General features: G+C 33.2%; 2 protein-coding genes across 2 annotated transcripts; both read left to right on the top strand.

Annotated features, from left to right (window-relative positions):
- The first annotated feature begins 13,980 nt into the window (after positions 1-13,980).
- Positions 13,981-15,750, top strand: LOC122581384 (CBL-interacting serine/threonine-protein kinase 11). Its single transcript, XM_043753608.1, has one exon. It carries the CDS (start codon positions 14,155-14,157, stop codon positions 15,439-15,441), a length of 1,287 nt encoding a protein of 428 aa, XP_043609543.1. The 5' UTR covers positions 13,981-14,154; the 3' UTR covers positions 15,442-15,750.
- Positions 15,751-18,456: 2,706 nt separating this feature from the next.
- On the top strand, positions 18,457-26,856 carry LOC122581383. The gene is made up of 10 exons (XM_043753607.1): positions 18,457-19,585; positions 20,675-20,793; positions 21,229-21,348; positions 21,507-21,594; positions 24,137-24,228; positions 24,331-24,435; positions 24,996-25,105; positions 25,460-25,547; positions 25,637-25,672; positions 26,463-26,856. The coding sequence occupies exons 1-10, from the start codon at positions 18,691-18,693 to the stop codon at positions 26,544-26,546; spliced, it is 1,737 nt and encodes a 578-aa protein (XP_043609542.1). The 5' UTR covers positions 18,457-18,690; the 3' UTR covers positions 26,547-26,856.
- The last annotated feature ends 390 nt before the right edge of the window (positions 26,857-27,246 follow it).

The raw sequence follows: 27,246 nt of genomic DNA, 5'->3' as shown, positions 1-27,246 counted from the left end.
TTATTAAGTAATTATATATTTTAGGTGTTAAAATTTGTATAACTTTTATAAAACGAATTATTTTTACTGCACGTTTTTATTGAAAAATATACAATTTGTATAGATTTGTACAATAAAAAGATAAAATTATTAACATATTTATAAATTATAAGTAATAAATATAAATGTAATATGATATAAAAATAAAATAAATTAAAATATGTCTAGTTCGATTCGGTTCGGTTTTGATCGGTTTTTTGGCATATGAAACCGAAAACCGAACCGATCCGTTCGGTTTTTAGAAAACGAAAACCAAACTAATGGATTTTGTTCGGTTTTCGGTTTGGTTTTGTCGGTTTTTTTCGGTTTTTGATTTTCCGGTTCGGTTTTTGCTCACCTCTTATGTCTACATCTACATGTTCTCCTATTTTGGTTTTCGGCTACGGGCATTTTGTAATTGGTAAATGGCCAAACTTTATTGGGCCTGTTGGTAGTTTGAGCTTGGTTGATGCCTTGATGGTCTTATTCTTAATGGTTGGTCTAGGATTTGCTTACGGCAAGTTTTGCTGGACTCCCACAGTCCCACATTCCGAACACATCCTTTTCGTGGACTTGTTTTTATGTGTTAAGCTGTTTTTCACTTTTTTGGTTAAACATCTACTCCGTATTAAGCTCGTTTGGTGGTCTCCCAAATCAGGTGGTACGTAGTCTTATATTTATTTCACTTACTACGAATTGGTTCAATCTTATAAGTAGTTGGATAGTAGAGAGTTTTCTTTGTTTCGGATCATTTACTTTTTATATCGAACTAGATTATTACCCTTATAATACGCGAGAAACATATATAATTAATGGCATGTTAAATTTTTATAATATTATTAGTTGACAAATATTTAACCAAGTAAGAATTAAACCACAAAAAAACATGAAGTTACATTAGTGGTTGTTTAGATTCCAATTAATAGTGATCAGACAGTTGAAAAATAGATACATCATTAATTAGAGGTTTCGCTAAGTAAGGTTTTCGTTTCTTTGGATGTATTTCATTCATTCGGATATGTCTGCATTGTCATTATACTTATGCTTTAACGTTTTGCTCGAATAATTTAGTATCCACTAAAGTTACTAAGCAATTTAAATATCAAACTATATATCGCATGTTGTGTTAACCTAACTTAAAATTATACATGATATCATTGTAATTTTCATTTAATTATTTTTCTGATATATAATTGTGATAGCTTATTATAGACTCTATATTTGCTTTTTAGTTTTTTATTAAGAAGACCGGATTGACATTCGGTCGGTTTTCAAAATATTATTTTTAAAAAAATAAAACATTAATGATATAAAACTAAATACTTATAACCAAATTTTAAAGATGAAAAATAATGTAAAATATAAAAATATTAGTTTTCATAACTATATCATTAAAAACATTAGTTATTAATGTCTACAAATTTAAATAAAAAAATAATAGTTTAAATTTATTAAAATTAAATTACATCTAAAAAAGGTATATAACATTATTATTTGATTTAATGACTCTAATTAAAAGTTAAACTTCATCTAAAAGGTTCTTCTTCAATTATGAATTAAGGTTTATCTTCTTTAATACTCAATATGTCATTCAAAAAATATAAATAAAATTGTAAAGACCTCTATAAACTAGTTGTTATGTAGCTCTTTGTTGACCATAGAGGCAAACCATATGTCGAAATAAAGACATCACCTTCTGGTCTATATGTATATTTATAAGACTATTCGTAACCGTTCACTCTTTCACCTACATTTTTTCCTGCCACATCAGCATCATCTTCTCATTTCTTTCGCCTTCTACTTTTTACCTTAACCATTCACATATCATTTAGTTTCCGCTTTTATTTAATTAAAAATGCAATATATTTAATCAAAATGTAAAAATGGACCACACATTTTGTCTTTTTAGATAGGTGATCATAATCACCTTCCTCCCTTCACCGTCACTCATCACTTACACCCTTTAACCATTCACCTTTTTCACATTTACCTTTCACCTACCTCTTTCACTTACCTTTACAAATGCTCATGGTAAATCTGCATCTACTCATAAACTACCGCACACCAGAAATAGAGTATTAGACTTCACCCCTAAAAAGCAAGAATTTTTATCAAAGGCCTATATGGTTTTGGATCAAGACATAAAGTACCAACTACCAAATAACCTTTTATACCGAGTCCGAGTGTACTCTTTCTCAATTTGTTGAGTTTCCAACCACATGTTATTTTGTCTTACGCATGTTTTGTTTGTCTGGAGCCTTTTCGATTTCTCATTTTACAGGATCTACGGAATTACGGCTCCACAAAGTTTTGATAGATTGCTTCACCGTTAATCATTTTTTATCCATCCTACAAAAATATGAATTTGGATATGTGTTAGGGGTTTGTCAATTAGTTTGTGTTTATTTATATTTGTTTTTGTTTACGTTAGTTCACCAAATCTCTATCTATCTCTACTACATTATAAAACACTTGTTCCCGTCAAATTTTTTCAACTATAATACCCTTAGAGGAAATTTCAACAACTCATTTTAATCTCTCTCATTAAATCTTAATCACTCATTTTTTTCCTCTCTTCTCTATAAATCATTTTATTCCTCTAATTTATTCAAAATCGTTTATCTCAAAAACCGTACATTGATAAATTATAAAAATTATATGCGTGTTCTTAAAATTTCATGTTTTTTCATTAAACCTTAGATCATGATTAAATTGATGCATGAAGATTCACAAAGCAATTGATGCACAATGATTTTCATGATGTACGGTGATGTTCAGTGAAAAAAAACTTATTGTTTTATTTGTTATGCCTAAATAGTTGTTTTATTTTACCTAAAACCTATATATATATATATATATATATACACAAAACCTAGGGGTGTTTGGTGTTGCGTTTACAAAATAGATTTTGCGTTTTCAAAATAGATTATGCGTTTTATACATGCTTCTCTAAAATTGTGTTGTCATAGCAAATAATCATTTTTTCACACAAACACTTTATTAGATTATTTACATTTAATAGACGTAATAATCAAATAATTACTTTATATCGTAATCTCAAACACCTATCAATAAACGTCAACCCCTTTAATTTCGTTATAAATTATATGTTAAATTGATATTCATTTATGTTCATTTGCTTATGTTGCGAGTGTTGTAAAATAAGTCAAACATATGACATACTTTACTAAACACGTCATCTAGATTCTAGAACTTCTCAAACTTCAATATTGAAGAGAACTACATATCTTAAAAAAAGATTAACACGCTTTCCAGCAAACATAGCCGTCTTGAACCCCACTAACAAGTACATATATGATCGAAAAAAATATTAAATATGAGATACAATATATCTTTTTAAAGTTTAAGGTAAAAAATTCTCTTAAAATTATAGCAAGATAACACCTTAATCTTAAACATTTCTTTTATAAATTATGCCACATATCATCACTATATCATTATATAATTAGGATGATTTTCAAACTATCTTTATAAAAACAGATTTAGGTAATGATAATAACAACATTTAGGACTAACATTGAAATCTTATTACATGCTTAAAACTTGTACCGTATTAAAAACCCATTTTCAAAATGTTCTATAAGATACAAATTTTAATGCACCAAATTAATTTTTATTGACAGTCTTAAAAATTATCATTTAAAAAACCAATAAATTATCATATACCACCAAATATTATATATATATATATATATATTGAAAAGTTATTTTGAAACTCTTTTTTTTGCGAGAACCTTTGAGAATTTTTCAAATCAAGCCCAAGCGATGATTATTTTTGTAACACCCATCATTTAAACAAGGATTTCCAAAAACTTTCACCTTACGGTGTCAAAGAAAGCGGAGCAAACATTTAAAAGTCCAAACCAATAATTTCAATTTGGTTTATTCATCAAAATGGTGTTACTTGTCCTATCATTGAAACGAGTTTAAATGAAATCCATCGGTTGCCCAACATTAAACAACCGATCACAAGTCAATACAAGTCTTTAAATATCAAAACATAATTCAAATGTCTAAAAAAGAGTAGTCACTATGGGTAAACTATAGTCATCTTCAAATGCTATCTACCTATGCCTCGCTCTTTATTCATCAACGATCATAAGCTTGCTAAACCTGAGGGAGCAACACATTTCAAGAAACAAGTGTTAGATAACGAATTAGCTAAGTAAGAATACACGAGGTTTAGAAAGCATTGTTCAATTAAAACTTTATATAAACGTCGTATTTCATAAATAAGGCACGTATCACCACATAACGTCACATCTTTGCATATATCATCTTTCATATAGGATAAATCATCCTAAAGGTGCCTATTCATATTTAGCATCTTCACATAACACATCTATACATCTTTTAAGTGTAACATAAGTCACACCCGACTAGATGGATTAACCTTTCGGTTGTCCATCAATGTCGTTAAGGAATGGCAAGCCAATCCAGGAGTAAGCCGTATGTTCAAGACAAGTGGGGCGGGTCAGGCTTCCCGTATTACTCTTCACATCTTTGACCATGTTGCAAGGAGCCACCCGAGCAACCACATCTACGCACCCACCGGGCAAGGGCAAGTACGGGTTAAGCTTAACACTTCACATCTAAATTACGAGCTCGACTTCACATCTCATATGGTTTAGGTGTTTACACTACCTAAACAATTAGCACATATACATCTTTTACGTTTGGGCCCTTAAACGTGCACGTGACATGGCAACTTAAAGAGTCTAGTGAACTAGATGAACAAGCCATACAAACATGTACAATACAATACATATCAGAACATAGCATATCATTTCATTTCATATTACATCATTTCACATCGTAGGGACTGCATATCAGGCCTCAAAGGTCATTTACATATCCCATGTCACCTTCCGTGTATCCCGAATACCCATAAGCAATTAAGATATCATTAGGGAAGTTATTATATGAAAACCATGCTTTTGTTGAACCCTCAACGTGTCAAAGTAGTGTATCTTACCTCGTAGAAGCGTACGCAAACGATAACTAAAGTTATCGGGCAATCAAGTATTCCCGACTACCTATAACAAACATAGGACAAATCAACGAGTGTAAACGAGGCTATACGACCTACATCTATATATATATGTGTGTCAAATAATAGTCTTTGTTGACTACTTCCTCTATTTGTAGAATATTAGTCTATTTCTGACTTCTTAAATCCTTTGTAGACTACTATACTCTTTTGTAGACTACTTTCGCCATTTGTAGACTACCTGACACACTTGTAGACTACTTGACTCTTTTTGTAGACTACTTTCGTATTATGTAGACTACTTTCGTATTCTGTAGACTACTTTCATCTTTTGACTGTATTCAGTTTTGTAGACTACTTTTGGCATACAAGACGACCAAATGGTAGAAAACTCAGTTCTTAACAAATGTAGGAGACTCAAAGGACTTTTCAAAAATATAAGATTCATCTCCTAACTCATTATTGTAAAGGAGATACGATTTTTGCAATATGACTGAATATTCAAGCTTATAAACTCTTTGATTTTCAAAAGATCTCGGCTAACCAACATCCATGGAAATTAACCACGACACCTATAGTTCATATACACCCAAAATATGATTCAATTGACACAAGAAATCATATATTGATTTACGGATTCATTAAACACATTTTACCACTGAAATGACACTCGATTTAACCAAAATTGACTCACAACATAATCGAATCCAAGACGAAACCTTTTGAAGATTGACATAATAAGATCAAGAGGATATTAAATCAAAAGGAAAATATCATATATACCTGTAGATGATTATGGGGATGAAATATCTAGCCAAAAAAACTCTATCGAATCACTTTTAATCGGAAGAATCACTCAAGAATTGCTTAAGGAAGGGAGGGGCGGTTAGGGTTTGATAAGAATGAAGATGAAACTGATTTTGACTGTAATTAGGGCTTAATTAACCCTTAATCCCGTTTTTTAGTTTCTCCATATGTCAAAACTGGTCCCTAGACTTCATTATGGCTCATATTAGGCTAAAATCACCTATATGGAATACTTACAACACATTAAGCACTTCAAACACATCTAAAGGCATATAAATATACCTTAAACACATTAGTACATCAATCATTAAGGCATTGAAGCCTCATACCTATAGCACATTAAACACATCTAAGCATTAAATCTCCTAGAGACTTAACGGACACGTAATGTTGACTTAACGACTTAAGTCAACCGTTAATTAAAAAGTTTGGGATGTTACAATTTTTTACATGAAAATTGTTTTTTGATTATTTTCTAAATAACTTATGTGTAATTTTGAAGTTTATAATTGTGTGGAGGCATGGATTTTCATCCGTTATACAATTATGTGGAGATTTTGGATTCTTGACCAAATGTGCACAAATATTGCTATGATTACATGTGATCGACTTGCATACATGTGATCATAGCAATATTCGTGCACATGTGATTAAGAATCCAAATCTCCACATAATTGTATAACGGATGATAATCCATACCTCCACACAATTATAAACTTCAAAATTATACATAAGTTATTCAGAAGACAATCAAAAAACAATTTTCATGTAAAGAACAATCATCGGTTGGGCTTGATTTGAAAAGTTCTCAAAGGTTCTCGTAAAAAAAAGGTTCTCAAAATAACTTTACCCTATATATATATATATATATATCATACTGACCCATCATATATTAATATAACTGCTTTTAATGATATTTCAAGCGGTCAAAGGTTTGAGGGTCTTTTCTACCATTTAGGTAGAAACTGGAAGCAGCCCCTCTACTTAGGTAAAGGTAAGGTCTGCCTACATCTTAACCTCCCCCATACACCGTCGAGGTATTAGGGCTCAAAACCTGCGGAAGGCGACACTGAGCAGTTAATTACTTTTTACATTATGAGCATTTCCTCATAAACTTCTCACGTTTTCTTTTGCGTGGGCTTAATTATACAGAAACAATCCTATAAGTGTAACATCATTGTAATTTACGCGAATGTGTTGTAATTTCTAGCTGTGTGATATGTCGTTTACTTAGATTTATCAATGTTTTTGTTTTAATTCAGCTACACTTGTCAGTTGTATTATTACTGCAGATATAAGGCGTTGATGATGTTTGTTGGCTTGTTGCAATCGTGTTAAATTTATGTTAAAACATCCCAAAGCAATACGCATATATAGATATAGATGCTTGTAGGTATTTCTGCCATTTATAAGCCATATGTGGAAGTTTTTTTACGACATTTTTCGAGGCATTTGGTGTAAATACGAACTATTGCTTTTGAATTTGTAAAACTACGAAAACCGGTGTTTAAGACACCGGTTTTCATATTTTTGGACCAAAGCCGGTGTCTAAGACACCGGTCTTACATTATGTGGCACACTTTATGACAAAGCCGGTGTCTTAGACATCGATCTTCACTTTATACACCAAAGCCGGTATCTTAGAAAACGGGTTCCGGTGATGCTAAAATTCTTACTCCACGTGTTTCTCTCCCAACCTTGCTTATTTCATTATTTGATTAGAAATGAAACGAGCTACAATAAATGACAAATACTAGTACTCCACGTGTTTCTCTCAAAGCCTTGCTTATTTCATTATTTGATTACAGTATGAATATGCAAGCCAGAGTCCTCTGTTTTTCAAAAAAAATAGTGTTTGAAACCGGTGTCTAAGACACCAGCGTTGAGACAAAACACAAGAAAACCCTACCTCTTAGATACCGGCTTTAGGTGTGAAAATGGAAGACCGGTGTCTAAGACACCGGATTTGTGCCACGTAATGTAAGACCGGTGTCTTAGTCACCGGCTTTGGTCCAAACAATTGAAGACCGGTGTCTTAGACACCGGTTTTCATAGTTTTACAAATTCAAAAACAAAAGTTCGTATTTACACTATATGCCTCAAAAAATGTCGCATTCGTACAAAAAATTCTCCTATGTGAGGTACTGAGGTGTCCTTAAAGTTGATAAACTACATATTTAGAACTCCTTTCTCATTAATTTTGTTATTTTAGTTGCCTGGATGTAAATAACGTGAATTCATCTTTTTAACATAAAAATATAACGATCTTTTTAAAGTTATCTTTAATGGTCATGTACAATATTTTTACTAATGCATAACCATAACATTAATTATTAAGACTATCTATACTATTATTAAAGAAAATTCCCCCATGTTGAAAGTTACATTGAGAAATGTCTAAAATGTCCTTCCATATAATATTTTAATCTATTACCCTTAAAATATATAGTATTTTCACTTAGCACTTAAATATTTTCAGTTACACTATCCTTAACATTAATAATTACGTTACATTATCAATCCTTTATCTTTTAAAATATCTCCATTAACCATTTATATCAATAATTTACACCAATCGACGCTTCATCTGCCACTAACCGTCGCACCTGCCACCACATCGTCGCCGCCACGATCACCGTCGCATTACGCGGGTAACGTGCTAGTTTTATATGGCAAACTTTATTAAAATTATATCAAAAATTGAACTTGCATTATTTTTTTCATAGAAGTAAATTACGAGTAGTTTTTTTTTTCCCTTCTCAAATTAGTCATACATCTAATCAAATAAGTGTTCAAAATAAAAGCGACATGCAATTATAAAAATATTACATTTTGCGAAAAATCTTTAAAATATGTTTATGTGAATAAATATTAGGAGTATTATAATTAAAAGAAATGAAATCACAATAGTATAGTTAATTTAATTAACATGTTAATTTTTAACTATTAATCATATCATTATGATAAATAAATACATTTATATCGTATATTACAGGAGAAAATAATTTAATATTATATATGATAACCATATCATATATTTTTCTATATACTGTATTTTTATGGTAGTTTAAAATATATTAATCATGTTAGAAATAATGGTATATGTATTAAAAAAAGAAGAAGTTAATGATAACATTTATAATGAAAATAGAAAACACCAGAGATCTAAGATATTTTTTAATTTATTTTTGGTGACACGAGTTGACGAGCCACCGACTTTAAAAGCGTACACGAACCCGTCTTTCTTCATTTGGATTTTGGACCACTCCTTTTTTTCTCCGAAAGGCTATTTGACATTTTAAAGTCCTACCTTATTATTAGAGTAATTGACATGAATCGTCTATGTGGTTTACTCAAATAGTCACATTTCGTCTTTGTGGTTCAATAACATCATAGATCATCCTTTATAGGAGGAAAAACTTCACACTTCATCCTTTGACTTGTTGACCGTCAACTCGTTTCCGTTAACACCCTCACGTGCCTCCCACGTGAGGGGTATTCCAGTCAATTCTTTATCCGTTCTTGCCTGGACTCACTTCTATACATACACCAGCTCTCTTTTTCTCTTTCTTAAATACACACATACATGTATATGAAAATCAATATATAATATATATATACACACACATATATATATATATGGAAATCAATATACATATACATATATACACCATGAACTTCCGAACAACAACATCTGAAAATTTCATCAGTTACACAAAGAAAACAAATCTGAAAATTCCATCAGTTACAAAATTGGAAAAAAGAAGCATTGGTCGGTAAACATCGAACCAGTGGCCGGAAAGTTTGAGCCATCAGTCGGAAAATCGAGCGGCTGCTAGGGAAAGTGACTAATAAGCCGATTAGTGTATAGATATGGATTTAAAGACATAAGGTAATCGATGACGGCGACGGTACTATGCACTGATGGTGGTGGAGTTTTGGGTTGCGGTGGTGGCACTTGACGGCAGTAGATCTGTTTTTCCGTAACCTCTCACCATCACGTTTTTCAGTAATCAGTACATCATCACCATCATGGTGGCCGGAAAAACATAATAAAACTCCTTTGCTTAGCCGTCGTCTTTTCTTGCTAAATTCCATTGATAATCATCAGAATCAACAAATGCACAAAAGAAAGTTGGAATAGTGAAGGATTTGGGATCTGACGCCACTAAGCAAGAAATATAGATATTAATTTCCACTAGGAGGATTCATTTTTATTTTTTTTGCTTTAAGTGGATATTTAAGCAAAATAAAAATATAGATTGGTATTGCCCACCGCCGGAGGATTCGTTTTTTTGTTTTTATTGCTTTGGGGATTCGTAATAAAAAACTACAAAAAAGATTAGATATGAGATTTGTAAATATATAACTAAAATAAATAGAGTTTTGATTTGATTTTTTTAAAGGTTTTATTTTTATAATCTGGAAATGAGTTTTCATGAAGAATGAAGAAAGAAAGATGAAGAAGAAACAACAAAATGAAAAAAATCAAATTTCGTCCTTTAAGAATGAAAAGTACAAAGATACCCCTCACATGGCAGGCACGTGAGGATGTTAACGGAGGCGGGTTGACGGTCAACAAGTCAAAGGACGAAGCGTGAAGCTTTTCCTCCTATAAAGGACGATCCATGATGTTATTGAACCACGAGGATAAAACGTGACTATTTGAGTAAACCACAGGGACGATTTATGTCGATTACTCTTATTATTATTTCGTTTTTATATTCTAAATAGTTAGTGACTTAGTGGATTACTTTTCATGATTTCTAAGTTCGAACAATATAATGGACTCTAGACCAAAAAGTTTTAATTCTGATACACTGGTTTTCTTTTCTTTTATATCATTTAACATGAAAAAAAAAATCAAAAATCATTTTATCAATTTATAAAGACAATGAATACTCTTGTTCGATGTTTAGAATCATTTCTAATTGTTGTATCTCACGCCATATGTTTGAAGATTTTATATTCTTCAGCAGAGTTGAAAAATAATTAATTTTTTTATTTAGTTTTTTCTAAAAACCGTGAGTTTAGCATACTTCGAAAACTTAATTGCTCTTAGAAAATGTGTTTAACATTAGCCAAATGACGCCTAATGATCATGGTTATATCTTATGCACAAGCTTAATTGGTTGATTTGCTTACCCAACATTATTTCACATGGAATCATGCCATCATGTTTGTCACGCATTGCATTTCTGAAAGAGGTCACATGTCTAGTGCCTTGATTATTTCATAGTTTTTAACCTTTGCTTATGATGTAGCATATGTTACATTATTACATGCAAAATATTGAAATTAAAAAAGTGTTGTATATATAATTAAGTCAAGACAATAATGTCCATTATATATATATATATATATATATATATATATATATATATATAGGGGTGAGTTAAATTAGGGACACCTTATTTTAGAGACTCGATCTAGACCGTCCATTTTCATCAGATCTAATCACCACTGATCATCTCCGGCGAGACTTACACATGTGTAAGTTGAATAAAAATTATGATTCGGAGCGGGCTTCGCCCTTAAGGATATTCATAAACCAAAGCTGGTGGGCGTGATAAGTCATTGAGGGTGATAGGTCATAGTGTGATAGGTCATAAAGGGTGATAGGTCATAGGGGTGACCGGTGATGGTGATCTACCTAAAAAAAATTGTACTTACACATGTGTAAGTCTCGCCGGAGGATCATGGTGGTGGTCGGAGATGATCATGGTGGTGGTGGTGGTCAGAGATGATGGTGGTGATGGCCAGAGAAGGAGGTAGAAGGAGTCCATAACAGTGCTTAAAATAAGGAGTCCCTAATATAACTTTTCCATATATATATATATATATATATATATTATATATATATATATATGCGGTAAAGTTATTTTGAGAATCATTTTTTTTTTTGCAAGAACCTTTGAGAAATTTTCAAATCAAGCCCAACCGATGATTGTTCTTTACATGAAAATTTTTTTTGATTGTTTTCTGAATAACTTATGTGTAATTTTGAAGTTTATAACTGTGTGAGGCATAGATTATCATCCGTTATACAATTATGTGGAGATTTGGAATCTTGATCACATGTACACGAATATTGCTATGATTTGCTATGATCAGATCATAGCAATATTCGTGTACATGTGATCAAGATTCCAAATCTCCACATAATTGTATAACGGATAATAATCCATGCCTCCACACAATTATAAACTTCAAAATTACACATAATTTATTCAAAAAACAATCAAAAAACAATTTTCATGTAAAGAATAATCATCGGTTAGACTTGATTTGAAAAGTTTTCAAAGGTTTTCGCAAAAAAAAAATGGTTCTTAAAATAACTTTTCAATATATATATATATATATATATATATATATATATATATATATAATGATTCTTGTGAAGAAATGGTGTATATAGGCAAAAACCTACAAATAATATTATAATTATCTATATTTTTGATACTTGCTTTTTTATCCGTAATCTTGTATTTCTTTTTGAGAAGGATAAAAGTCTAAAAAACTTAGTCATTTGTGCAATTATCTTCACAAGTTGTTGGTGCTTTTGGAAAGTGAGAAACGATGCATGTTTTATTGGAGTACCTCTCTTGTGGCAACGGCTGGAAGAGGAGGTAAAAAGCTTAAACTTCCTTTGGATCAAGAATCGTACAAAACATCATAGTTTATCTTGAGAAAAGTGGTGCGATTTTAAGATTAATGAAGACTTCAAATAAAATGGTGTTTAAACTATAGCTATCTTGTTGTTATGGTGTTTTAAAGTTCTTGTAAAGGTATATGAGTTTGTACTTTGATAACTGACTAGCGACTTGCTAATAGTGTTTTTTGAATAATAGATGTTTCTGCCTTAAAAAAAAAATTTGTGCGCCACTCAATACAATGTCATATGTTTAATAATGTACAACTAAAAAAAATAACATACAAATAATCCTCTTAAAATTCCTAAACAAGAATTCCTCATGTCATATCATTTTCTCACTCGTTAAAAAAACTGATATTCTACTGTCGCCCATATATCATGTATTCATGTGAGTACCATTGTCTATAGGGTTTAGTATCCGAAGGTGTAAGGAACTTTTACACATTTCTTATTGTATGAATGAAACCTACATTTGGTGCATTGTAAGAAGAAACTTTATAAAACTGTTCAAATTATGTAACATTTTTATATGTACCAACCAGAAACTTATACGTGGCAGCTCATATCTTTTGCCACGTATACAATTTTACATTATTTGAACAATTTTTGAAAGTTTTTTTCTACAATGCACCAAATATAAGTTATATTCATACAATAATAAAAGTATAAAAATTTCTTTCACTTCTAAATACTAAACCCTTGTCTATATATTATCGCTTACAAAATTTATGCTATTTGTTTGATCATCTTTTATCTAATGTATTACTCATATACTCCACAGCTCCACTAGCTTCACCCCTTTGCTTCATGAGTCGCATATTGACTTTAATTTATGTTTTGCAGTTAAGAGAACATGGTAGTATATGATGTCTCATAAATGTACCGCTGGCAATGATGGATCCCATGTTCCTTCATACTGAGTTTTATACAAGTATCACGAGTAGATGTAACCCATAAAAAATCTATAAAAGTGTATGCATCATTTTATATAAAGTTTCTATGCTTAAAACTGATTTTATTATTAAACGCATATCAAATCCATAAAACGGTATCAACAATGTCATTAGCATTGTATTTTTCATAATTATTGTCACCAAAAAGAGAAAAAGAAAGAAAAAAGCACAACGCAATAGCTATTTAAAATTCAAAAATTGGCTCATTTCAGATTCCCTTGGGATAATGACACTTGATCATTCTGAATAAAATAAAATAAAAAACATTACTTTATATTATAAATCTTTGAAGTACAACATTATTTTTATACCGTCCATTTATTTATTAAAGCGTCCATGATTGATATACACCCGCGTCTTATATTCAAAAAAGTTAAATTAATGAAATTAAAAAGAAAACAATATGCTAAAGTAAAAAAAAAAAATGGAAAACAATATATAATAATAATAAATAAAACAACACAGCGCAGGCCATGGTGTTGTATATCAAGATGCTGGACCACACAATATATGTATTTATCAAACATAAAACATTCAAGTTTGTTTGCCTAACCAAAAAAACAACATATCAAACAAACATTCAAACCAAAAAAAACACCCCCAAAAATATCTTCTCCGATCTTGATTAATCTTCAATCTTCCTTGGTTCTCTTTTGAACGTTCCTTACCAACCACAATCCATATCGATTTCCTCCGGTATCGTTAAGCCGATGCCGGAGGCCGCCAATATCGTTCCTAGCATGTCACAAAACAATTCATTATTTGGTAAATATGAAGTCGGGAGACTTCTTGGTTGCGGCGCTTTTGCCAAGGTGTATCATGCCAGAGACATTAACACTGGCCAAAGCGTCGCAATAAAAGTTATTAATAAACACAAGATATCTCATAACGCACATTTAGTGTCTAACGTAAAGCGCGAGATAGATATCATGCGAAGGTTACAACATCCATATATTGTTAAATTGTACGAGGTGTTGGCTACAAAAACAAAGATTTATTTCGTCATGGAATTCGTAAAAGGTGGTGAGTTATTTGCTAAAGTCGCAAAAGGACGTTTATCCGAGACACATAGTCGTAAGTATTTTCAACAGTTGATTTCCGCTATAGGGTATTGTCATTCACGCGGTGTTTACCACCGCGATTTAAAACCTGAAAACCTTTTGATCGACGAAAATGGCGATCTGAAGGTTTCAGATTTTGGTTTGAGTGCCGTGACAGGACAAATCCGTGCTGACGGATTGTTACATACTTTATGTGGGACCCCGTCTTATGTCGCGCCAGAAATCCTCACTAAAAGAGGATATGATGGCGCGAAGGCGGATATATGGTCATGCGGCATCATCCTGTTTGTGATGAATGCCGCTTTCCTGCCTTTTAATGATTCAAATCTTATGATGATGTATAAAAAAATATACAAAGGCGAATATAAATGTCCGAAATGGATGTCGGGCGATTTAAAACATTTATTATCTCGACTTTTGGATACAAATCCGGAGACAAGGATTTGTGTTAACGATATCATAAACGATCCGTGGTTTAAGAAAGGATACAAGGAACCGAAGGTGGAATTAGACGATTTAGAAGCAGTTGTTAAGCCAGAACAAGAACAAGATAATAAACCAAACGCGTTGAACGCGTTTGATATTATCTCGTTTTCTTCTGGCTTAAACTTGTCACCTCTATTTGACACTAGTTCCTCGAGACAAGGGGAACGACTAGTTGTATCCGAGTCACCGGAAAATATTATCGAGAAAGTGGATAGGATCGTGAAAGAGGCGAATGCTAGGATGAAAAAACGAAAAGAATTCGGTGTGGATTTGGTAGGCAAAAACGGTAAAAATGTTATCGGAATTGAAGTGTTTCGGTTAACAGAAAGACTAGTGGTGGTGGAGGTTCAAAGTAGCCCTGGAGCTCAAGATTTCTACGATGAGTTGTGGAATAATAAAATTAGATCGGAGTTGCTTACACGACCGGATGTACAAGTATCCGAAAGTTAGATATTCGCCGGCAGGGCACGGGTCGGGTTTATGTACTTAATCATCTTATATACATATATTTGTATGGTTTTTTTTTTGTAGAGAAATGTTTACCCAGATGATGGGTAGGAAGAAAAAAAACAGAGTTGGTATAGCAGTGTATTGATTTTGTACATAACATGTAACTTGCCCTATGATTCAATTGGGGTGATTGTAAGTTTTGGTTTTGTGTTGTAAAATAAAGAAAAGGCTGATTTTTAAGAGATATTATTTGGGTGATTGTAAGTTTTAGTGTTGTGTTAGTAAGCTAAACAGAAAACTTATTTTTAATCCAAGTTGTGTATATGTTTGATATGCGATATCAATGCGTGAATCGTGGATGTGAATGAAGTGAACCGGTTTTATGAACAAATTCATAAACTTGAATCGAGTGAGAAATGTCTGTCTATTCTGATAAGCTGATTTGTTTGTCCTCGATTTACAAATCGTTCATACTTAGCGTTACTTGTTTGTATAATACGACGGCGATGATCATATCGAACCTACTCGTGTTGATGTTTGAATTGGCTTTAAATCGATCATATAATCCTAATGTCTCATTCACTTGTTGATATATTAGTCTTTGGTGATGACAGCAATAGAAAGTAATAGTGGTCAGGGTTCATCAAAACTAAAATCAGCCAAGGGGTGACATTTGGTAACATTTTTTGGTCTAAATTAGGTTACATCATCTATACGTGGTTATATAAACAATTAAAAGAACAGCTCTTTTGACCACTTGATACATAAAGAAAAGGGAGAAAAGTGACATCTAACCAACCTTCACCTATTTTAGTCATGCTTAACATGTTCGGTCAAAAAAAAAAAAACAAAATAAATGGGTTTCCTTGTAGTTTTATTTATTGATGAAAAGTTGATTCACTTGTTTCCTAGTAGGTTTTGAGCCGTTTGTTTGACAAAGGCATTTGAAGCCTGATGAGACTTTATACTGTGGAGCAACTTTTATTTTGATGTCGTTTTTAGGTTTTTTGAGACATGAGTTTTTGGTATAGTAGTTCAAAAAGGAAAATGAGAGGTCTTGGCTCAAATTAATTTGTAAAAAACAAAGGAATATACATGGGGCTTTTGCTTTAAAGCTACAAAATTTCCATAAAATCCAATGCCAAATATATATATATATATATATATATATATAGAGAGAGAGAGAGAGAGAGGGGGAAGGTTATTTGAGAACTAACAAATAAAAAAGAACGCGAGAACAATTTTGGACCACTCATTTTCTTATATTTTCTCTCTCTTCCATTAAATAAGAAAATTGACCTAAATCATTTAAAATGTTTTATCTCACAAACCGTAAATCGTTAGACGAAACAAAAAACATTGGTAGTCTTAAAATTTCGTCATCTTTCATTAGAGATACAATTTGATATAATTTTGACGACTTTTTAATTTTCTTTTTTTTTTCCCATCGCGTTCATCCTACACATGTGTAGGTTCATCCTACACATGTGTAAGATCATTGTTTTCACATGTAAATTAGTAAATGAACATATGTACACAACAATGAAGGTCAAAGGCGGAGCCCGTCAATCCATGGCAGAGCCATGGTAGTCAAGGACGGAGCCCGTCAGTTCATGGCGGAGGAATAACGGTTAAGGGCGGAGCCCGTTAGGTAGATCACCCCCCACTGGTCACCCCCTATGACTTGTCACCCTCTATGACCTATCACCCTATGACCTATCACCCTCTATGACCTATCACCCCCACTAGCTTTGGTTTATGAATATCTTTAAGGGCGAAGCCCGTTCCGAATTATAATTTTTGTTCAACCTACACATGTGTAAGTTATGTGTAACTACCAAAAAGAAAACGAAAATTTAAAAATCGTCAAAAGTATATCGAATTGAATCTCTAATGAAAGAGGACGAAATTTTAAGACTACCCATGTTTTTTGTTTCGTCTAACGATTTACGGTTTGTGAGTTAGAATATTTTGAATGATTTGGGTGAATTTTATTATTTAATTGAAGAGAGAAAGAGGAAAATAATGTGTGGTCCAGAATGGTTATTGAGTTTTTTTTTAGGAGTTCTCAAAATAACTTACCCATATATATATATATATATATATATATATATATATATATATATATATAGGGGAAGGGAATATGAGGCTGTTAGGCACCCAAGTTGGGTGAAAAACCCCTCACATACCTTCTTTTAAAAGGTAAAAATCATGGGAGGCCATGTATTTATTTAAAATATTAAAATATTAGTATGTGAGGGGTTTTTCACCCAAGTTGGGTGCATAACAGCCTCATACTCACTTTTCCGACATTCTATTCTACTCCTACTCCTAAGTTACACGTATGTCTGGAAAACTGGACTCCCGAAAAACCCCTATTAATCCACCCTTACAAATGTGAGAAGTGAGACTCGAACCCAGGTAGATCCTCCCAAGATTAAAGACCTTACCAATGGGCTACCAATCCCATTGATCCAAATACATAATATTGATTTGAAGTTTTAAACTAGTGGTGCATATGAAAAGTGGTTTCTTTAAAACGGGTAAAAAAAACCAAAACTGAACCCAGTCAAATCCGGTTCGGGTTTTGGGAAATGCGGCGGTTTGAAACCAAATTTGGTTTCGGGTTAAATCAGATAGATACCGGGTTCAAAATCGGGTTCGGCTTCGGTTTTGAAAAAAAACTAGGGCTAAACCGTTGACCAAAAAACGGTTTCAAACATGTTCAGGTTTGGTCAAACACAGTTTCTTATCTTGTTGACCAAACCTGTTTCGGATTTGGGTCTGGGTTGGGTCGAGCGACACCAACTTTTGTGCACAGCTATTTTAAACTAGTAATTTTAGTTGAAAATAAAGTACCTTTCAAAAAAAAGAAGTTGAAAAGAAGTAGCCCAAAATGTGTTACAAAGCTCATGATATTGGGCTAAAATTTGAGCAGGTCCAAATAAGTCACAAAAACCAGTAAACTAATTAATAGAAAAACGGAAGAGAAAAAAAAAAAAAGGGCACACAAAGAACGCAGAAGAAGAGCTGAAAATACCAAATTGATTAGGCGGCAAGGCAAATAGAACAAAATGTGGAAATTAAACCTATATTAATTGCAGATATTACAAAAAAAGAATTCCAAATTATTTACACAATCTGTATGTATTTCATTTTATATTTCTTAGTATATTTATAATAATACTAATAATCTGAAATATTGTTTGTTTGTTATTTATTTTGTTTTGTTTTGGTTATTATTGAAAAATGAATGAAGAAACAAGCTTAAAGTTTAATAATAAACTTAAAAAAAGAGCAAAGTTATCATTAAATGAAAACTCAGGAGGGTTTAAGAAAAAGGGGTTTAGAGGGAAACTTAGTAGAGGTGAAATCACAACTGTTAGGAGAAGAAAAGATAATAAGAATGTCGATGACGGTGACGAGAGACCGAACGATAACATCGGCGGGTATAATAAGTTTAGAAAGACGGATAATCGGGGAAAAGGGTTGAAGTTGAAAGAAAGGGAACAAGGGTATGGGAATGAGAGGAAGGGTTTTGAGGGGACGAGGAAGAGGGTTTATGGCGGAAAGGGGTTATCTCGAGAGGGCGGTGAAGAACGAAGGGGGGTGCGCGGTGATAAAAAACAAGGGTGGGAAGCCGTGTTGAAAAATAGAGGGTTTGATGGGCGGGGAGCGAGGGATGGAGGACGAGGTAGAAGGAATGATGGCGGAAACGGTGAGAGGAGAGTGTTCAATGGAAGAATGGATGGTGGAAATGGTGAGAAGAGGGTATTTGGTAGAAGGGAATCGAGGGATGAAGGAGGTGATAGACAAATGACTTCTAGGAATGGCGAGAAAAGAACGTTTGATAGGAGGGAATTGAGGGATGGAGGAGGTGACAGAAGAAAGTGTATCGAAAATAATGAGAATAAACGTGGTTTTTTGATGAAGGATAGTGAAGAAAAATATGAGAATAGTAAACAGTTAGGAAGTCCTGCAGAGGATCGTGAATTTGGAAAGAAGAAATTTCAGAACAAGTTGAGTGTGGATGATGAGTCATTGGCAACGTTTGGTCGGCCAAAGAGGAAGAGGAGATTGTTTCGGATAGCGTATCGAAATGACCCTGCCAATAAGCGGTTTGATGATAACCTGCCTCAAATTGGTCAGTTTGGCTATGTGAATTCAATCATATATGCTTTTATGTTTTTAGTATTTTGATTATTGCTTACGATCATATATATTCCATGTAATTATTGTGAATCAGATTAGCTGTTAATCTATTGTTAGCCTTTCTTATATATATTTTGTGAGTCCACGTTCATAATCAGTTATCTAGTACTCCCTCCTATCCGTATTAAATGATTTTGTTCTTTTGAGTGACCGAAGATGATTGCTTCTTTTCTGGTTAAGTTTTAACCGAAGATTTCCATTTACACATTAGTAATTGTTACAACATGTTACCATATTGATTTTGGTTCACAATTTGTCATATGTATTTGTTAAATGTGTAAACGACTGAGGTTTTCCTTTTTCATGTTGCCAATTTGGGGGGATGGATCTTTTTTACTCTGTACATGGTCTAACCGGGGTATCCTGTGATTGTTTCCAACAATTTCCCAATTACCCCCAAGATGTTTACCTAGGGAGGTTTTGATACCGGGACATCTTGTGAGAAAATAGGACGTCTGACCGCTAGGCCACCTTGGTGGTAGCTATATTTTGTCATTACTCATTAGTCAAGATGAAGCATTTTTGATATCCTTTTGTTTGAGTCTTAGTCAAAAGCTACTATGTTTGATGCTCTGTTGCATGTCCTTACTGGTTTTGGCTAAACACTCGGAGGAAAGAGCTGTTGAAATGTAGCCTGATATGGATTCTGGTCTATGATGATGTTTACTTGAATTGATAATAAATATCTACAAAAGATAGCTTGGATAGTTAGCTACAATATTTTTCTTGTACATCTTATAGAAAGCTGTCTTATTCAATGGGTGTACCTTCTGATTCACAAGTGTTAAAAAAGAATGTTAGCAATGTATATGGTTTTTTTGCAAATTGATAAACCACATAAAATTGCTTGTTTGGTTTTTATATGTCCTGCAAATATTATACCTTGTGCCTGTCAGTTCTAAGAAGGCTGTATTAGTACGTAGCATGTTGTTTTTCAGCCATCTGCACTTTTTTCACCTGTAAACTCTAGTCAAATTTCCTGATCTAGTAAACTCCATATTCTTTTCCTCTTGCTTTTCAGAAAGTACCACCGAGAAAAACGAAGATTCAGATACAGAAGAAAAGGCCGAGATGTCCCAAAATGCACAGTTCCGGGCTATACAACCAGGCCCCTTACTAACATCATTTGTGAATGAAAATGTAATTTCTCTTGGCTACTTGTTCGTGGAGGTGGAAAAGTGGGCTGGTAGGGAAGGGGTCAACATACGTGGATTGAAACACATCACTGTTAGGACGGGTCAAAACACGCCAGTCACACTCTTTGGACCTTTAAAAAATTTCTTATAAGTAATTATTGCATTAGTTATCATTACAAATTTGATGCTGGTAAAATAATAATAATCTAAACCATCTATAAAAAAAACGATTTTGTAAGTTGTATGCATAAAAGCAGACTTTGGTTGACCTGAAACCTACTTGACTTGTTTCGCTTTTAGGTTGTTTCTTTCAACCCATATATGATAAAGCGCCTAAGTCTCCACCATCTCTAGATGTTCCCTAATCTCAAGATGGGTATATATTGCTCCTGAAACCTCCTGACCTTTATGTATTACTTTCGAATGTTTATCATTGTAGTTATTGGGTCGCAGACGTGAAATTGAGTTCAAAAAGGCGGGATACAATCTCGAACTTTCTTCCCCTTTAGATAATATTCCATTCTCCACGAGCTCAGAACGAGAGCGAATCGAAGAATCAGTAAGCTCACTCATTAATTGTTTGAGTTTAACATGTATTGTATGATGAATGTAGTTTTCACGATCTTTTTGTTATAAGCTCTTTTAGGTGGTTACTGTACAAATTAATATAGTGTTTTCCATCTTCACATATGTGATCATAGTTTTTTTATTTTGCAGGTTTTCAGGAATAAACTTGATTTTTTCGCTGCTGCAAAAGTGTCTTCTTCTTTTCCACCTCATGATCTTCCAGAAATTGCATTTGCAGGTAAAAGTATTTTTTTATACAATTCTTGACCCATTGACATTAAGTTATTTTTCAAATAAGATACTTTGAATTTTCATGCTATGTATCTAGCAACAACTTAAAATAGGCATCTTGACTTTGTTACTTTCGACAATTTCTTTTAAAGTCTTGGATGAACTTAAAGATCTGAGGCGGCATGTAAGAACTATTAATTATATTCACACGCTTCGTCAGTCCCATGCAACAATAGACAATTTGGGATAATTCTTGGGAAATTACTTTGACCATCTAGTAAATTACTTATCTGGATTTATGCATAAGATATGCTTGTTCACTTTTAGCTTACCCGTCCAGTATGTAGCGTTAGAAATTGTCAAATGAGTGGGAACTTTTGGTATGGCTTGGATCAGGTTGGAACACCTTTTGTTCAGATTACTCTACATTTTTTATGTAGATAGTGTGTTAAAATATGATTGATATTTTTCTCAATTAAACTAATTTAGGAGGTTATATGACATATATGTCTAGTAAAAGTACATCCGTGGACTTTTGATTTGTTTTACACGTTTCATTTGTAGCTAATTATATATTATTTTTATCCATTTGACACGTTTCTGATAGGAACCCATCCCATAATAGGCTCGTATCATGTCATAAGCTAGGTGTAGAACTCACTCCCAAAAGCTAGCTGAAAAGAGGAGGGGACACCTAGGCTTATAAACCACCAACCAATCCCATACTTGGCCGATGTGGGATCATATCAATACCCCACCCTTTGTAAAGCCAACGTCCTCGTTGGTCATGGCTATGTTGGTCACGGTTGGCACCCTTCTCCTTGGGTCCTGATGTGTATTTACTAGTCTTAAATTTATAAACACGAAATACCTAGCTACGGACTACTACACACTTGCGGGCAGTGGACCCGTTCGTATGCAATATAGTTGACTTGGTAAACTGAGGTCGAACACAAGGACTTGTTAAGTTATTGTTAACAATAAAGTTATTCAAATGAAAGGGGGTTTTTGTGGCCGAATTGCTACGTTGCAAATAGTTAGTAGAAAAAGTCAGTAATCCCTTAGGATTAATCGAAAAGAGAATTTTGTAGTTGAATTTTAACAAAGATTTAAAAGGAACACCTACTTGGATTAGCTCACATGCCAATCATCGGGTCTAAACATTACTTGCATTTGTTGAACGACTTAAAAGGTAACCAAGATGAACTCCCGTTATACTTGAAACTTTAATTGCTCTAAATATGATTATTGCTCCCGCAGATAATTTCTACTCAAAACAATTAAGCATTAAGAACCTAAGTTGATTTTATGATTTAATCTTTAAAAAGCTTTCTCCCGAACTGCTTATTCGTCTAATCAGATCCCTCTATCATAAGCGTTTACACACTCAAAATGGATTTAATTGTTTAAAATCTTTATCGTTAGTTTCTCCCGAACTCCAACGACTTTAGGTTAATTATAGACCGATTAACCGTTTCATAAACCAATTGACAATGACATAGATTTCTCCCGAACTTCTAATTACAATTATCAATCAATAAATATAAAAGATAAAAACAATTTTTAAACCCAAATAAATGTGGATCTATGATTAAACGTAAAAATCTTGTTCAATACTTGCAAGCAACATTAAATCGACCCTATGACATGCTTACTACCCAAGCGGGTGCAAGAGAATTAGTTACTTATATTAAAAAGACAAGATTAAACAAATAGAGAAGAAATCATATTATACCAAACGATTGAAGATAATTCGGTAGCAATGAGGATTACAATCGAAGGTTGAAAAGCTGAAAAACCCTAACAACTTATTTGCTCCAAGAGGCTAAAAACTATGAGAAACTAAGAAAAATTATGCAAGAATTCGTCCCTGATTTCAGAACCCTAATCATCTATATATAAGATATGCGCGTGTAACGCCCGTTACATTTGTACTACGCGTGTAACGCCCGTTACACTCCTTTGACATCCTCACGGCCGTTATGCGCATAACAGCCCGTTACAGGGATTTCAGGATTTTTCCTTGTAACGGGAGTTACACCTTCCAGATTTCGTTTTCTTCGTCTTTCACTTAATTTCGACCGAATCCTTCTCCCGTTTCTTCCATATGTCATCAAAATCAACCAACTCATTCGTCTAATCATTTTCCAACCTGAAAACACTTAACACTACCTCAAAGCATCGAAAGTTGGATATAAAACTATAAAAATAACGAATAATTGGTTCTAAAATCTAGTGGGAAATGGTATAGAATATGATACATCAGGTCCAAGCCACCACTCCGTAGGCCACCACTCCGAGCGTTAGAACCTCGAAAGGTAGGGCTAGCTCTGATACCAATTGATACGAACCCATCCCATAATAGGCTCGTATCATGTCATAAGCTAGGTGTAGAACTCACTCCCAAAAGCTAGCTCAAAGAAGGAGGGGACACCTAGGCTTATAAACCACCAACCAATCCCATACTTGGCCGATGTGAGATCATATCAGTTTCATAAGGTGAAATCGTGACCATTAATTTTGTGGCTTAAATTTTGATTTCTTATTAGGTAGGTCAAACGTTGGCAAATCCTCTTTGCTAAACTCACTAACCAGACAATGGGGTGTTGTACGAACATCAGATAAGCCGGGTCTCACTCAGGTATCAAATTGTCTATCTTGACTAAGTTTTGTGTTAAAGTACAGATTTTCCTTATAATTTAGTAGAGCATGGAAATTTTGACGCTCATGAATTCTTGTGCAGACTATTAACTTTTTCAACCTTGGATCAAAGCTATGTTTAGTTGATTTACCCGGGTATGGTTTTGCTTTTGCAAAAGACGAAGTCAAGGAAAACTGGGAAGAACTTGTAAGTGTTACAATAGCTTTTGTAATTTTCATCGAGGCTTTTTGAATTTGGTGCGTTTCAAAAATATCTTGTAATACTGGATAATCAAATATGGATAATTAGCTATAGTAGATTGGGTTGTATACTAGTGTCTGGATGTGCTTTTGCTGTTTAAGTTTTTGACAAATTTTGTTGTATTCAAGGAGTTTAAAGATAACATGACCAAAAATGACATCTTTATTAAAAAAACGACAGATATTTTGTGAAATGGAGGTAAAGTGATTTCAAAATTAGATTACTTAGAAGGGTATAATAGGTAATTTCATTTTACCCTTGAATAATAGTTTTATTTAGAACAAGTATGAAACTGATTATTCAGCGCAGATTTGTTTGACTAAATAGTTGGATAATCAGAAACAGAATCAGTTTATCCAGACACTAAAAACTGAGTTTTGTTTCCAAGTGCCTTGGATGTTTATCTAAGGTGCTTTATTTTAAAAAGAAGAAGCTTATCCAAGGTACTATTAGATGCATGATTTGATAAATTTGGTGGTCTTCTTGACTTGTCTTGTAATTTGTAGGTGAAAGAGTATGTTTCCACTCGTGAAGGCCTAAAACGGGTATGTCTTCTAATTGACACAAAGTGGGGTATGAAGGCGAGGGATCATGAACTCGTTGATTTAATGGAAAGGTATGTGTACTGATTGTGGGCCACAGTGGCAAGTAATTTTGATCAAAGTTATCAGAGGTGGTAATATTGATTCATCTACTTATGAATGAGTCAAAACTGGATTTTGGTCAAATGGGCTGAAAGTTGGCTATAGGTAGTTTAAAAGTAGACAACCTCTTAGATCTTATTCAAGAAGAAATCTAGATTTGATATTGGGTCTCATTACTTGGTGTAAGGAAAAATAAAACGAGGCCCATAAAATCGAGAAACCTGGTATATATATAGATTGTACAACTACAAACCCTTTTAACGGATCACTTTGTATAGCCATTTTGTAATAATCATTGCATGGGTGTAATTGTTTTCAATGGCCAGGTCTAAAACCAAATACCAGATAGTACTGACAAAAACTGATTTATCGTTCCCCATTGATGTGGCCAGGCGTGCAATGCAAATTGAGGAGGTAGTAAACATACATATTTGTACCTCAAGAGTTTTCCTTACTTTCTTTGACAATATTGAGCTAATTCTTATGATTATCTGATTATGCAGACCCTTAAAACGAAGAAATCTGCTGTTCAGCCTTTGGTAAGAAATGTTGATATCTTAATATTGGATGTTGCATAATGGGTGGGTTGGGTAACAGATCAAGACGAATAATTTTTTTTACGATTTGTATTGGGTTGATTGAAAATCATTGGTCCAAATTTCCAAAATAAGTAGTTATTTATATGAATACGTAATGTGTTAAGTATGATTACAATAAGTGTTTTTTTATTAAGTAATCAAGTTTTTGAGATAAAATGATCAAGAGGTCTGCGCTCATTGTTGCTTGTATAGCTTTTGGGTTGGTAAAACCACTCGATTATCCCAGTGCAAGTCAGAATTCTTTTACGAAACCCATTCTTATTAACGACTAAATGCAAGAAAGAACTGATGCTTTAACCTGCTCTTTATGTACTCATTTGCATTCAGAATACAAATGAGACAACTGTTTACCCATTTATCCTTTTTGATTCATCTCCTTAGCAGCTAATATCTTCTATTACATTCTTTCGACTGTCAGAGATTAAGCATATCCTAAATCGACCCACTCAAGAGCAAATGTGTTGAAATGCTAAATCTCATTTAGTCCAACTAGGACATAAATATCCTCTTTTATGAACCTACAAAGTCAGATTCTCATGGAACAAAAAGAAAAGTGTTTATGTATTTATTTTTAATTTACTTTCTCTGGCTAAACATTATTTTAAGATTCCCTACTCAGTGGAAACGATTATCGTCGATATGGGGGTAGAAAGGAACCTTGTTTGACTCTTGAAGAGAAACATAGATTTTTGTTTCACCTTATGCTGTTTTGGGTTTTGTTCATTTGCAGATGATGGTTAGCTCTAAAACCGGAGCTGGGATTAGAACTTTAAGAACAGTGCTTTCTAATATATCTCGATTCGCACGAGTCTAGCGGTATATCTTAAAATCTATCTTAGTTTACATATTACTGCTACAATTTCATATCAGCCCCACGGATTCTTCAGAATCTGACCTTGACTGCCCCAATGGTTTGATGTTATTAGGAAGTTTGACTTATAAAGTCAAAGTTATCAGTTTTTGTAATAACATCTAAACTGATTGGTGTAATGTCTATTGTAATAATATATTAGATAGTTGCGTCAGAGTTTTTTTTATAATTACAAGTAGTGGATGTTAGTTTTATGATAAGATGCATAGCACTCTTGAATTTGGAATGCTGATGTGTTTGAGCTTGAAAGTCATATTCTATATACCGGGTTCTTATAGTGGGTGAAGCCTCGAAACTGCTCCTTGATTGGTCTTGGATTTCATGGTTTTCATTCAAGAGAATAGCCTTCAATAGACATGCGATACTTCCCTATTTGCTTTTAAATATTAACATGATATGGAATAAATCTGCACTTCTATACTTCCCTTTCTATAGCAAATAGAAAGTGTCTAAAATATTAAGGATTGGATTTTGATATTTCTACATTTATATATTTTTGTATTTACTATACTACTCTTTTCTATATTTAAATACCCCGTCAATAAATAACACATACAATTTGTATACCTATGTTTTAGACAATCTTAATATGAATCAACGGTTAAGGCCGTCTACCATCACATAATAAATTTTACAAATATTT

The sequence above is a fragment of the Erigeron canadensis genome, chromosome 9 (assembly GCF_010389155.1).
Source record: "Erigeron canadensis isolate Cc75 chromosome 9, C_canadensis_v1, whole genome shotgun sequence".
Lineage (NCBI taxonomy): Eukaryota > Viridiplantae > Streptophyta > Magnoliopsida > Asterales > Asteraceae > Erigeron > Erigeron canadensis.
Note: the sequence above shows the minus strand (reverse complement) of the source record. Positions and strands in the feature narration are given on the sequence as shown.